Source organism: Montipora foliosa, chromosome 2, assembly GCF_036669935.1.
Source record: "Montipora foliosa isolate CH-2021 chromosome 2, ASM3666993v2, whole genome shotgun sequence".
NCBI lineage: Eukaryota > Metazoa > Cnidaria > Anthozoa > Scleractinia > Acroporidae > Montipora > Montipora foliosa.
The window spans coordinates 26,105,059-26,120,058 of NC_090870.1; the positions used below are offsets into that span (position 1 = coordinate 26,105,059).

At 38.8% G+C, this 15,000-nt stretch overlaps 1 protein-coding gene across 1 annotated transcript in view; it reads right to left on the minus strand.

The window, feature by feature from the left end:
* LOC137992746 (proton-coupled zinc antiporter SLC30A5-like) overlaps nt 1-15,000 on the minus strand; it is a 22,217-nt gene that overhangs the window by 1,743 nt on the left and 5,474 nt on the right. Inside the window, exons 4-16 of the mRNA XM_068838244.1 lie at nt 14,818-14,903; nt 14,465-14,552; nt 12,661-12,739; nt 12,063-12,139; nt 9,895-9,979; nt 9,731-9,813; nt 8,801-9,083; nt 7,625-7,815; nt 5,992-6,149; nt 5,204-5,333; nt 4,410-4,623; nt 1,732-1,958; nt 116-244 (exon numbers count right to left, since the gene is read on the minus strand). Coding sequence (XP_068694345.1) covers nt 116-244; nt 1,732-1,958; nt 4,410-4,623; nt 5,204-5,333; nt 5,992-6,149; nt 7,625-7,815; nt 8,801-9,083; nt 9,731-9,813; nt 9,895-9,979; nt 12,063-12,139; nt 12,661-12,739; nt 14,465-14,552; nt 14,818-14,903 — 1,830 coding nt within the window. The remainder of the gene's footprint in view (nt 1-115; nt 245-1,731; nt 1,959-4,409; nt 4,624-5,203; nt 5,334-5,991; nt 6,150-7,624; nt 7,816-8,800; nt 9,084-9,730; nt 9,814-9,894; nt 9,980-12,062; nt 12,140-12,660; nt 12,740-14,464; nt 14,553-14,817; nt 14,904-15,000) is intronic.

The window sequence follows — 15,000 nt, forward strand, 5'->3', positions numbered from 1 at the left end:
TTATCTCCTTTGCAAGTCAATTTTTGCAATAACCCAACCCCTCAACCCTTCTCAAATTCTATCCTCCTTCGGGATCCCATCTCTTGTGATACCAAAGTAAAGTCCTTGTACCTACCATTTGAATAATTCTTTGTTCGTTTGCTGAAGGAGCCACTTGAACATGGATTGAACCCACTACAGTGTCCGATGCGTGACGCCAGAAATGAGGATCACGATATGATAACACACCATCCAGAGATAAAATCTATTCGACACAGGAAACCAAAAAAAACTTATTCATGTAAAAAAAGCGTTCACTGGTTAAAATTTTTTTATACATAAAAACGTAAGCTTTCGGCTTCCAGACTAAAGCCTTTAAAAACTAAGATGTAAATGCGCGAGATGGAAATACATACAAAATGGAAGTGTAAAAACGATAAAAGGGAAAAAATGCGCTAATCTAAAAGAATAGAGTATTGTTAGCGGTATGCCAACATTCCAAAGTTTTTCGGATTCGGAAGTTTCCCTTATCAATTACTCTGGCATTGTTAAAATCAATAGAGTGATTGTTACGCCAAGCGTGGGCTGCGTAACGTTTAAGATAATACTAAGAACACTACCCTGGCTGAGAGTCAGTTAAGAACGTCTTTATTTGGCTCATTGACTTTTCTTGTTTTTGAGTATAAATAACGAAAGGAACTGTAGTCTAACATACGAATATTGACTCAAATACTTAATATGAACAATGTGGTATGAAACACTGAAGAAAAACTCAGTCTGTAGTCGAAATTAACATACCACACAACTTTTTCAGGCTCAAAGTGCAAATAAAATAAAGTAAATAAATATGAACGTTCCGCCTCAGCCCCGAAATGAGACGCTCTTATAAAAGAGTGTACACGGATACGAGATGACAATAAGCACTTAATGACTGGCCCCAAGGGAAACAGTGAGTTTGTTTCCCCGAGACCGTCAATATTCCCCGAAGCGAAGCCGAGGAGAACATTGAGGGGAAACGAAACTCACTGTTTCCCTTGGGGTCAGTCATTAAGTGTTTTGTTATACCTCCCAACTCAAAACAGAACAATACACGGATGTCAGCTTACGACTTTATGGCAACATGTTACAAATCCCACAAGTCACAAATCATAAATGTTAAAACTTCGTTAAAATTTCTTCTTCAGTTCTTGTTTGAAACCGTTTAGCTGCCATGACCGCGTAAAAATTATTTGCTTGCTCAAATTTGCCGCTGTTTCAAAACTGCACGACCTGATCACGTGCGAGTCCAACGTTTTGAGTTTTTTCGCCCCAGGGAGTTAGTGAGTTTTGACCCATGAGCACGTGACACGTTCTCCTCCAATCGGAAAACGTATTTGGGTTGGGAGGTATAACAATAAGCACTTTATAACTGGCCCCAAGGGAAACAGAGAGTTTTGTTTTCCCGAGACCCTTACCTCATTTACCTCCCAACTCAAAATAGAACAATACACGGATTTTACACGGAATTTGCCGCTGTTTCAAAGGTGCACGACCTGATCACGTGCGAGTCGAAAGTTCAAGTCGTTGTTTCCCTAGGGAGTTAGTGAGTTTTGACCCATGACACGTGACTCGTCCTCTTCCAATCGGAAAACGAATTTGAGTTGGGAGGTATGATAATAATCTTTACCTTGATACTATCCTACTCAAAAGAATATTGCTGAAAAGTGATCACTATGTACCAACCCGGCGGCAATGATGGAACAGAACTTGTACCTTGTTAAAAGCACTGCCTACAGTTCTTTCCAGATCCTCTGGGGTTCTTAGTAACAGCACTCGCGAAGATTCTTTAAGCAAAGGCAGAACACTGATGAAGATTAAAGAGGCAATAAACAGCGAGCACAGAGGATCAGCTATGTGCCATCCAAACTGTTCGATAAGAATTGAAGATAAAATCACGCCAACACTGCCCATTGTATCAGCAACAACATGAAGAAACACTCCTGCAATAAACAACATCAGTAGACAATGCACTCTTGAGAATTTAAGCTGGACCGGAACGGATTTCGGACATACCGTAAAATTCCGAAAATAAGCCCCGGGGATTATATTTTTCAAGGGCCTTTTTCGAGGGGCTTATCAACGGAGGGAAACTTGCGTTTCCGAATCGATTGGCCTAGCCTTATAGTTGGAAGCTTTGTTTTACTTTGTATTTGAGGGCAATTTTCCATACAAGCTCCCCGGGGGCTTATATTTGGAGAGGCGATTTAACGGAGGGTTTTTTGCGTTACCGCTATGGGGGGCCTATATTTGGAGGGGCTTATTTTCGGAATTTTACGGTACACGAGTTTAGTATTTTGTCTTGTGATAGTGAAACGTGAAATCGCATACGAAGTAAAAGCAACTTCGACGTTGAAAGTTCCGAGACTCTAAATGCAATTCGTTTGAAACAATTAAACCACGCTTATCAGTTATAGGATTGCAAAGTGACTAAGTGAAATTATAATTTACTTCAAGACAGGTATGTCTCCGCGCTTCAGATCAAGGAATCCTTTCGGTTGAACCCCACCTGTCCAAATATTAGGGGATGGCACAGGTTTAGGTCCACGACGTTGATTTTCTTTTTACGTAAATTACTTACTTGATCAGATAAATGACGGAAGGAAACAATACATCAGTACGCAGATGACACATCATTTCACATAGGATAGTGAGTTTAGTAAATTTGATCGCGTTTTGGCTGTTATACAAAACTGGTCTAGAAACAAAATCCTGACTACACATTATGGGAGGTCGAATATTGCAAAACATTAAGAAAGATTTGAAACTGTTCGAAACAAAGTTCTCACAAGGAATCCCGGTGTCTGATTACAAAAGAGGATGAGTTTCTTTACTATTTTAAATGTTATTATAAAACATAATCTAACGCTATATAAGTTAAGTTATATTTTAATTATAATTATCAACATTAATGCAATAAACGTCTTTTATAATGGCGGTCAAATAATATATTGTTAAAATTTAAAAAACGATCGCTGGCTAAAATGATTAAAAACTACCAGCTTTCGACTGCCCGAACTGCAGTCTTCGACGGGTAAGATGAATGATAAGAAATCGATGAGAAAATTTACATAAAAACGTACATAGCAAAATGATGAGAATGTAGAAAATTATGAATATTTGTTAAGAAGAATGTTTTATTGTCCAGATAAAGGGCACGAATTGTTATCTGCGTTAGGTGTCACTGTGGTATGCCACGCTTCTAATGTTTTTCTCGTTCTAAAAGTGCCTTTGTCAATAAACTGACGCATTTTCGAAATCAATGGCGTGGTTGTTGGACCAAGCGTGATTAGCAATTCTAGAGCGTTTGGCCGCAGTTTTGGTGTTTCTTAAATGTTCTTTTTTTCGCGTATTAAAAGCTCTGCCGGTTTCCCCAATATAACACACCACGAACAATTTGTGGCACCTAACGCAGATAACAATTCGTGCCCTTTACCTGGACAATACAACATTCTTCTTAACACATATTCATAATTTTCTACATTCTCATCATTTTGCTATGTACGTTTTTATTTAAATTTTCTCATCGATTTCTTATCATTCATTTTACCCGTCGAAGACTGCAGTTCGGGCAGTCGAAAGCTCGTAGTTTTTAATCATTTTAGCCAGAGATCGTTCTTTTAATTTTAACTATATTTCATCCTGGCTGCGGCCCTTCAATATTTTCAAATAATATATTCTTCTGTTTTAATGCTAATAAGCAGGAACCCACCTTCCTTGCCTCGGTACGACGAGCAATTTTCAAAAGAATTTTTGTTTCAAAATGAGGGCAGTAGGTCTAATTAACATAAATACAAAAGAACGTAGATGTCGTCGCCATTTGTGACAGTGGTCTATTAATGTCTCCTATTAGTGTAATCTTTAACTCATATATCATTAATTTAATAGTAATTTACGTCGTTACTACGTATTTAAGATTAATGTACTACGCATTTAAAAGGGGCATTCCATTTAAATCCCAGTTAGCAAAAAATGTAGCCTGAGCATTCAATCTAGAAATTCCCGCTTTCAAAAGGTGCAGCATTTGTCTAGGGGATTTACAATGTTGTGAGCGAGGTAGAAGCGTATAACCATATGTGAAAATTCATCGTCCCGTGCTCACGTCCTCTTCCAAAAGTTTAAAAGTGACCACATTAAAACGTTGGTTACGAAATGTTCACTGCACTTGAAGTGCTTAGCTGATTCTGATACCCACTGTTTCGTGGTTGTCTCGTTCCATCGATATCCTAGTAAAGGGCGGATAACTCGTTAAGATACGTTTCGCCCCGACTGTAAAAAGGTATGAAATACACACCGAGTAACTGAAAGTAAATTGCCCACGTTCTTTTCAATCATGTGAGCGCTAATACTAGGCCGACAAATCGGAGTGCATGGCCAAGCCTTTTCAGACTTACCTTGCATATTCACACTACGATCTTGATGATGATCCTCATCAGCGTGACTGCGACCGTGTCCATGGCAATGACTATGGCCATGGTGACTGTGTCCATGTTGACTGTGACCATGGTTACCGTGACCGTGTGAGCTGCCGCCGCCGCCATGCGAGTGCGCATGTCTGAAGGCAAAAATACCCACTAAGTTCACCACAAGTCCGACGACAGACACCACCTGAAAGTTAGAGAATAATGAAAATCTGCATCAAACGGAAGAGAGGCGAGATTGTTTGAACAGTTTCCGCTGTCTTTGTGAATTGTACAACAAAAAGTTGATTTCAGTTACTTCCTGGTCTGTTAGCCGTCGTTGCCGAGCAAGTTCTCAAAGGACAGAAATGAGTTTTATAAAAGCAAACTGACCCTGCTGTTTGCCGTTTCCCATTGGCGACAAGCGCAAATATAAATATAGTAAGTACATGGTACAGTCTATTTAACAATTATTCCACGAGAGCGCGTTGGATATGAGATGATAGCCAACGAGGCATGTAGTGCCCAGTTGGCTATAGTATAGTATAGTATAGTATAGTATAGTATAGTATAGTATAGTATAGTATAGTATAGTATAGTAGGTTCCGCATTGTCACAGGTCTTATCATAGAACCTCTGAGCTTAACTTTCCATCCTACGTAACATCATGGGGATACTTACGACTACCACCCACTAAACAAAAAAAAGGAACCACAACAACAAAACCAAAAAGAAAGGGACCAGTAGCGTTATTGGATAATTGTCTGCGGTCTCTGTGCAACACTTACCAGCAATCTCTCAGTGTTCACTGTCGGTGGGTCAAACAAACGCTGCAGGGCGGCCACAAATACGAAGAAAGCAATTACCACTAAGAATATGCCATTCACAAAACCAGATAAAATCTCCACCCGGCCATACCTATGGAAAGAAGACAATGTTAAAATCAAATTATAATATGATCCGTAATCCAATTATCCTAACAAACCACAAAAACATGCTCTCTCTCCCCCCACCCCCCCCCCCCTCCCCTCCCTCTCTCTCATTCAAATTGAAGGGCTGGTCGCAAAAGCGTCATTCTTCATGTACTAAAGGGTGATTTTCCCGCTCACAGCGTTTCCAAGAGGATATGTTTTATTCGCCTTTTCTTTGCTCCAAATAACTGAAATTTTCAAAAACAAATTAAGAATAAAAGGGCGAGATCCAAAACTGACAAAAGAATTAAAAAGAATGCAGTCAACCAATTCTTGGGTTTCACTCACGTGATCAACCGCCATGTTTTTCAACGAAAACAAAAGAAGACGTTAGCATAATAATAGCTTTCAATTCCCGGAGGATTGGATCGGGACACCAACATAGCCGCCATTTCATTGTTTGGGGACACCAACATGGCGGCCGTGACGTCATGTGAAATCCAAGAATTGACCGTATCCGTATTCTCAGTATTGGACTGGAACTAGCTTGCAATGGAAATGCTGCAAATACTTTTTAATATCTTTCCCCGCATTAGCCTCCATGGCAAGCTAGTTCCAGTCCAATACTGAGAATACGAATATGGTCTATCGGGGTATGCACACACCCGTACGAAAACGTCCTCGAAGCTTTCCATCTTGCCATAAGTGCTGCGCAAAGTCCAATCACAAGCGCTGTACAATCAAATAACATGTGAAAACCGTCGGATATGAGACCGAGGCTGTTGGTCCACACGCCGTACAAAAGCTCCACACCAGTAAACATCTGAAATGACAGGAAACATGAAAAGACTCAAATTAAAAAAGATATTCCACTTACGAATCAATACTTACACGCTTCGCCCAGATTTCTCTCAATTACGTCTCAAAAAGTTAAAAGTTGAGTATATAAGGGGTTTAATTTGTTTTCTTACGAAATCAGAAACGTTTGCTCAGCTGAGAGCGCAAGTACAGGGAAAGGTAAGTCTTTTTTTTTTCCACGGTCTATTAGCTCAGAAGTCACTTAATGAGCTTAATAAACGACAGAAGCAACAAAGTGGAATATGTCACTTCAAATTATAATTAGGAACTTCAACATAGCCTGTTCCACGCTCTCAGTGGGCCAGGACTAGTGAAATGGTGGCGAGGATTAGAAAACGTCTAGAGAACACTGGGGTAGTGGGTCTTCGCTCAAAATGTTCTCGCCCTCGCCACAATTTCACTCGTCCCGACCCACTGAGAGCCTGGAACAGGCTAACTTCAACAATGAACTTCATCTATTTAAGTGTCAGGTCTTCTAGCCCTGGGGCACTAATCGGGACACTGTACATGAAGATCAAATCAGTTTTCGAGGAGAGGGCAAACCGGAGTACTCGGGGAAAAAGAAGAGAGAACCAACAAACTCGACCCAGATGTGAAACCAAGACTGGGAATTGAACCCAGACCACATTGATGAGGGGAGACTGCTCTCACCACTGAGCCACCCGTGCTTTCCGTGGGCTTTGGTACGGAACCTTATAATTAATAAATTATCACTAAAGGCGCTATTACATTGTGCAATTTTTCGTGGAACTTGTCTCGCAACGCCATTGAGAGACAAGTTGCATGAATCATTGTCCAATGTAACATACCTTGCAAAGGCCAAAAACGTTACGAGACCAGTTGCAGAAAGCGTTGCGGAAAGTAGAATTGAATTCTACTTACCACAACGGTTGCAACGAAGTTTTTCGGCATTGCGCAGTGTAACATCTGTCCTGCAACTTGTGTCGCAATGATTTGCGGCACCAGTCAATGAAATTAACAAATTGATGTCAGTTTTTCATGCGTCTGTCCAATAACAGGACAGACTAGGGACAGACGCATGAAACTGACATCAATTTGTTTTTTACAATAACAAAAAGGCAGACGAGTCACAATTAAGTCAAAACACGAGACGAACGAGAGACAAAAATGCCAGAAACTTCAATATGACGCGAGCAATATCGCGTCATTATCGCATAAATTATAAATTTATGTGTCTGTCCGCTTATTGACAATAAAAATTAGCCAATGAGCGCGCGAGAATTTTGCAGTCATTGTAAAAATGTGCCTTTCACCTCACGTGATCATCGAAACGGGACAAGTTGCATGAAACGTTGCTCAGTGTAACACCCGCAAAACAACTTGTTTCGTAATGTGAGAACGTTTGTAGAAATGGCGTTGTAAGACAAGTACACGAAAAATTGCAGAGTAAAAGCGCTTTAAGTTTTCACAATAGCTCACCAGATTGAGACAGAGGAAATAGAAAATCTGCCTTGATTCCGACTGCTCAACAATCTGCCGTAGTAGGCTTTGCAGTGTCGTTAACACAGACTGGGGGGTTTGGAAGTTGTAAATTGGCAAACCCCCTGTGGTATAGCCGATGAGATGTCCTTTGGTCGCACGTGTTGATGGTCTTGATAGTAACCTTGTCGCTGGCAAGAAAAGAAAAACCTTTTACGTCTTTTTTTTGCTCTTCAAAATTTTATCTGTCTGCTTGTCAAGCATTACGGCTTTGTGTAGGATGCTGGAAATGCGAGCTGTAATTTTTTGGTAATAGTACTGGTACTCAGTACTGCCCCTATAAGTCTTTCCTTTTCGTGTTTAAAGGGGCACTGTCACGAGCATGCTCAAGTTTGTTTGCTCTCAAGCCCACGGAAAATTCTAGCCGTCATCATGGATTCACGCGTGAGTCACGTACATTCGCCGGAGTTTCTCCTTTGTCCACCATGGCCCTCCCCAGTGGACACCATTTTGAATTTGTCGATTCAACTTGAAAAAAGTTAACCTAACACTTTTCAAGTTTTCACAAGACGCTAACGCATGCGCTTCTCGTGACAGTTTGCCTTTAAGTCCTATGTTCTGTCCACCTAGCCATGCGTGATAGACCTGGTTTGCCACAAAGAATATAATATTATGAAACTCGACATTACTATGGAACTATGATCAAATTATATTATTATTGGAAATCAATTTTAAATTTCCTGTTGAAAAAAAGGGGCTAGAAACAATGACCATGAATATAGACTCTTTTCGCTTGTACGTTTTGTTTTCCCATTTCAGACCACGTGATATTCTCAAGGGAATTTTCCTTTGTTTTTTTTATGTCATGCGCACATAAGCATGTACATAAGACGACATTTGAATGAAACTGTTCCCTAGATTAACATCACGTGGACCAAAATGGGAAAACAAAACGTACAACCTAAAAAGGTCTTTTGGGTCACACACCACTCTGCCAAGTGAGCTAGAAGGACATCTGGAAGCGAATCCATTGGTTTGACTGTATCAAGATTACTTATTTTCCAACAATTGTCAATAACATATTTTTATTGGATTGAGACCATTTCGAGTTTCAAGACTGGTCAAAGTGAGAGGATAAATCTAATGGCAACATTCAGCGGGAATATGTCTACTTACAAAGTACAAAGAAGAAAGCAGCAAATAGTGTGCCAGCAGACACCAGATGTGAATCAGATGGTTTTCCGTGATGCCATTCATGCATGGTCCAAGCCCATGGTTGATCCCATAACAATGATACAATCACAGCCGATAAAAATGATGCTATGGAGCCTATCTTTCCTGTCCTGGCTGTTTCAAGTTTAGCCAAACAGAATGATTCAATGTAAAAGTCTAATATAAACACAAGAAATGTCACAATTGCAAAGGGTATTACTGTCTCCAGCCAGGCAACCTCTGTTTTCTGTAAGAAAACATTAAAAAAATAGCTGTCACCTCTTTTCGTAATATAATTTGGTACTTACATCAATTAAGGACCATAAAAGCTATCAAAAACGTTTTAGCAATCATGTTGGACACCTATTCATCCATTAATCTATAGCCATGGCTGTGAACATCAATGCAAGCTCCATGGGATCCAAACGATTACTAATTCAGTCTGAGGAATAATGGTACCGGTATTTAGTATCACCCAACTAGTGGACTAATGCAAATGCTGCATTTCGATTGGCTACGCTACTAGAGGACTATATTAGTAATAGTCCTCGAGTAGCGAAAAGCGTGACGCTTTCTTTTGTTTTATTCCCAAATAAATATATTATATATTCCTAACTTTATTATTGCCTTTTCTGCCTGACTAGTTGGGTGATACTAAAACAATTAGACCCTTCGCCCTCAAGGGCCACTGGGTCAATAGCTATTGACCCGTGGCCCTTGTGGGCTACGGGTCTAATTGTTAATTAACAGATATACTTCAACATTATCACGTCTTCATCAGTCAAGTCTTTGATTAACCTATCGGTCATGTGATCTTACACCACATCACCATTTCATTTCTCTACTGATACAGGTAGCAGGTCCATTAACTAGTTGTGTTAATTTACCACATACCTGAGTGAAATAAGATAACAAAGACAATGGGAGTAGAATCACTGAAGATATGCAGCTGGAAAGTGCAGCAAGTCGCTTTCCACCTAATGATATTTAAAATAAGAAAACAGCTTGGAAAGAGCTTCGTAATTTATGTAACAGTAAAACAGTTTACACCTACTGACCTCCAACTTCAACTGCCAATGTTCTTGAGACATTTTTGTGAGCAATTTTGAGCAAAAGAACCAGCAAAAGAATAATGAGTCCACCCTTGGAAGAAAGGGAACAAAAACCAAAATTTCAGTCCAGATAAAAATAGTACTAAACAAAGGACAGGAATGGAATGGAATGTGCAAGAATGAGGCGGAATGACACCAGAATAAAGGGGAATGACACCAGAATGAAACGAAATAAACAAGAATTGCACCAGAAGATACTGAAATGACACCAGAATGAAGCTGCGTAATGAGAGAATAAGTAAACCAGAATAACGCCATAATGGCACAGGTTAAAGCAGATTGGCATGGACTAGAATGACAAAGGAATGAAATGTACTTTTTCAACATTCTAGATAGTGAACGAGTGAGTATGCAGATTAGGGAGACTGAAAAAAAATAGTTTATGTTATGGAGTGCAAAGTAGGGGGTAAAGCAACGAGGTCAGGAATGACTGCGATCTTCTAGAAGAACAGACAAAGTGGCTCAATCACTTTTTGTTAAGCAGAAAGGAAAGAAACAACATTTGTCATTTATTTATTATCAGTGACCAATATTTTTCTGGGCTTGTGACTTCTCTCTTCTAACAAGAAAACATTGAGAACCAGCACAATCACAGTCAGATTATTATTGCCAACAACAGGGAAGAGAATACAAAATATTCCGGTTTGTGCTAACATTCTCTTCAAATCCTAAAATTTCCATCATGTCTTGTTGCTCTTTTGGAGACAACAAATAAATGTAGCAAAATGCATAGAGCACAGTTAACACAATTAGTGTAAAACTCATTAATCCTATTGTTTTGTTGTTCTTCACTTCATTGTTGTGGTTTAATATGAGGTTTGCGCACAAAGTGCTGTACTTTATTGTGATTACTCAGTACACATTATTATTGACCTGCCAGAATGAACTGTTGAGTTTTCCGATTTTTGACTATGGCTCTCCCGTGATTGTGCAGGAAAATTGCAAAAAGAAAAGGACTCAAAAAGTGCTTGGAATTCTGAAATAAATTGCTAAAAGATTGGAGAATTTCATGCGTATGCCTATTTGTACCAAAAAATTCACCTACGTTTTTCAGAAGTGATCATAGGAGGAAACCACCAATGTTTGTTCAAACAAAAAAATACCAGGAGTAATATAGATTTTGAAAACTGACATGATTTGTAATAAAATGCTTTACATCAATGCAACACTGACTCAGGCTCATTTCAACTGGTTCGTTTCTTTTGTGTGTTCAACTATTAAGTGTTCAATTCCACAAAGAACCTTGGTTTGCAAAAAACTGTTCTTGAAGACAAACTGTTCCCTTAACTTTACCAATGTACAAAGAGAGATCTCACATCATGCTCAAAATATCTAAAAGTGCTCAACTTTTGCTCAAAAAGCAAAAAAATGCCCAAGAGTGCTCAAAATGAAAACAGCTATAAGAATTTCAGTTCTACATTGCAAAACAGCTATAGATTTCTTTACTAAAACATCATCTAAAAGATTCGCAACCGGGAAAAAGTATTTCCTTCCTTTTTCGGAAGGGATAATTTTTCAATTTTTGACACTTCTTAGAAAGTAACATTCAGCTAGCAATTTCTGAAATGAAGATGTCATTTCCTAAACCCTTTTCGGACACTTCAATTTTTCTAGGTGATAAAAACATGTCTTTACAGAGTCTTAATACATTACAAGGAGTCTAGAAATGTCTTTCAAAGACTATTGGCTTAATTTTCTCGTTGGGTGCCCTAGTAAGTAGAAAGCCAGGTACTTAGCTGTTTCATAGTAAAAGGTGCCGCAAGTCCTGTAGTGATTTCATCAGGGTTGTTAAACGTGTGGGTTTTGGCAGTCCCATATAAGAAGGCAAGTCGGCCTGATCTTACCCAGGGGTAGTGTTGATTTGAAATTACGGGTCAGAATTGGAAGGTTTAACGCCGAAAACGATCACTTTCTTTTTACTTTACTAGTCATTTTTACTGAGCCAATATTATGGACAAATAATGGAAAGTTCAAAGATTTTTTCGATAAAATTACAAACAAGGCATTACACTATCTCCACAGTTTAATACCCTGATTAACACTGACCCCATTGTGCTGAACTCATAAACCTAAGCAAACAGTTGTTAATTATTTGGACTCATCACAAACATTACCTTGTGGTCAGGCAAACCAAGCCAAGATAATACTACATAGTAGTAGTGGATCCACTGACTGTGATGGCCACCCTCCGCTGAGAGCAAGTCAAGGGAAAACTAACTGGACAGTATTTATTAATACACTCTTAATGGAACCAAAAGGTCCAGACAGCAGAGAGCAAATTTAAGAAAAAAATGTCGTAATTTTCTTAAAGATACACTCTTAATGCATTGACCCCTGGAAGTGAGACTCCACAGATTTTACTCTGTCTAACGGCAGACGATTTTACTCATCAACTGGAGGAATCCTAGGATACCTGAGGAGTGAACGAGTTAAGATATAAAGCCTCTAAAGGTTCACACATGTCCAGAAAATAACGCATGCTCAGTCTGACACCATAATACATGTATATGCATTTCAGGACATATCTCAGGGTTCAATGGGAAAGGATAATACAAAACTTGTAAAAGCTAAAATAAAGATATCATGAGTTAATTAATCACTAAGGACCTTGCAGTAATCATTAACTCTCAGACGAGAAACTGGCCAGGTCTTAGGATATCCTGTTATATTGGTCTTCGGTTACATACTGCTCATTTGGGATGCCAAGGATACGGTGACTTAAACTGGGAGAGTCATTGTCAAAGAGCAGAAGACATAAAATTCCTAACAGGAACAGCACTGATCCTCGTACCTAATAAAGGATAGGAAAATAAGATACAGCTGTACATGCATCATACATTGTAAGACAAACAGTGTACATTGTAGACAAAATTACAATTTATTATTACATCATAATATATATTTTAATATTTTACTTTATACTTTTAAAATGTGTTTCCTGGCAAGATTTTTTTGGATGACGATTATTTTCCAAGGTTTAAATGAGAGAAGGGATAAATTTAACAAAGCTTTGATAAATTTTGTAAGGACTCATTTAGGCCTGTCTGTATTTTGTTGGAAGAAGATTACACAGGGTTTAATTCTCTTCCGTTTCCTTGAAGACTGTATCTCACTTAACTGCTTTGCATTGGATCTTCCCAGCAATGAAATGTCTAAAAACCCTTTTTTGAAGTTGGTGCCAATTTAGTAATAACAGACTCCAGAATGCAAACCTAAATGAGATGCATTCTTTAAAAAAAGGTGTAAAGGTTTAACACCTAAAAAAGTTCATATGTTCTTCATGTTATCAGCTACCTTTCTTATTATCAAATGTATTAATTTTGATGTTACATTATCAATAATTATATATAATAAAGAGCTTCTGTTGGACGTATGAAAAACATGGACCCCTGGTCCATGGACCACCCCTGTGGACCCACTCCATGGACCCCTTCATGGACACGGTCCATTCCGACTACCCCTGTGGACCACCCCTCATTTTGCAAAGTTTAAGCAGAAAAATCTTTAGACGAAAGAGGAAAGTGATCCTCACACTTATCTGGACAATTTAAGCAATTGTCGCTTTTTATAGACACCTGAAAAATGTGGGTCCAGTGGGATTTGAACCCATGACCTCTGCGATGCTGGTGCAATGCTCTACCAACTGAGCTTTGAAGCCACTCAGTTGGGAGCAGGTCAATTTGTTGGGCTCATTCTTTCGCATGAAGGACTCTATGAATCTGAAAAGCTGGTTTTAGACGAACCCCTTTGGAGCCACCAAATAGGTGGTATAAGCATCTATAACAGGCAATAATTTGCTTAAATCAGTAACCCATCAGGAGCGAACAACAGCCCTATATATTTGTGTCATCGCGTTTTCGCAGACCACGATTTATCTTTGGATTGAACTTCCCACTAATGAGACTCCTACAGAAGCATGATGACCAGTCACAAGAAACTAACTTGGCCTAATAGCGTCACCAAACGGGAATTGTCTTTGTCTTTTTGCAGAAAAGGTAGTCTAAAAATTGATTGTGCATGGGCTCCTGGTCTGTAAAAATACCGTGACATAGGCCTACTATGGGAGTTGTCTGCCCCTAGTCATGGGTTCCTGCTTAAATTTTCCATATACATGTAAGTGCAAAGATGACCTAGATACAAATTGTGGTATTTTACCATAATTTACACCAATTAAAATTCTTTTTTTCTCTAGAACTTCAACAATATCCTACTACACAATACACCAACCTATAATACAAAACACAAGCCAACACAACTATATAATAGCATGTCTGAATAGATGCGACTTAACGAGATTTGCAACAACAATAATACACTGCATGAAAACACCACAAAACACAGTTTCTTGTGTAAATATGGGGAGTGGTCACAACTTCTCTTGAGCTGCAGGACTTGTGCTTTGAACTATTGGAGGCTAAAAAATTGGTACAGGTACATTTAATCAGATAGGCCAGAACAGTATACATGTACAGCACAAGACACAAATTGATGAAATAAAAGTAATTAGTTGTTTTACCTTGGATGGACCAGTACCACCAGAGTGAAAGAGAACTCCCAAGGCTGCTAACACAACAATATCACTGTGCTCAACGACCAAAACAGTTCTGTATCAAGTAATAACAAAATAATTTCTTTGTGTTGTGCCTTCTAAACATGCAGGAGTCAAATCTATTAACCTCCAATTAAAAGAACTATTTTGGTGGATCTGTACAGGTAAATGCAATAATTCCTCAATTCTTATAATTTTTAAAGATTTGCAAACAATGTCAACAAGGAAAATCAATTGAGTACAATTAGCATGTTTAACTGAGTGTACTGTAGTTCAGTCAGATGCAGTACATGGATAACAAGTTAAAGATCACTTAGTACCTTAATGCTCCACAGAGTGTCAATCCTTCCAGCCATATTAATCCTATAATTGTGGATATTACAGCATGTCTACCAATCTTGTACCACTGAAAAAAAAGTAAATCCTTTTTTTATGTTTACATTTAAAAATTATCACATTCATTTCATGCTTAATAATTGACCATTCCCCATTGAGGCTTTCTC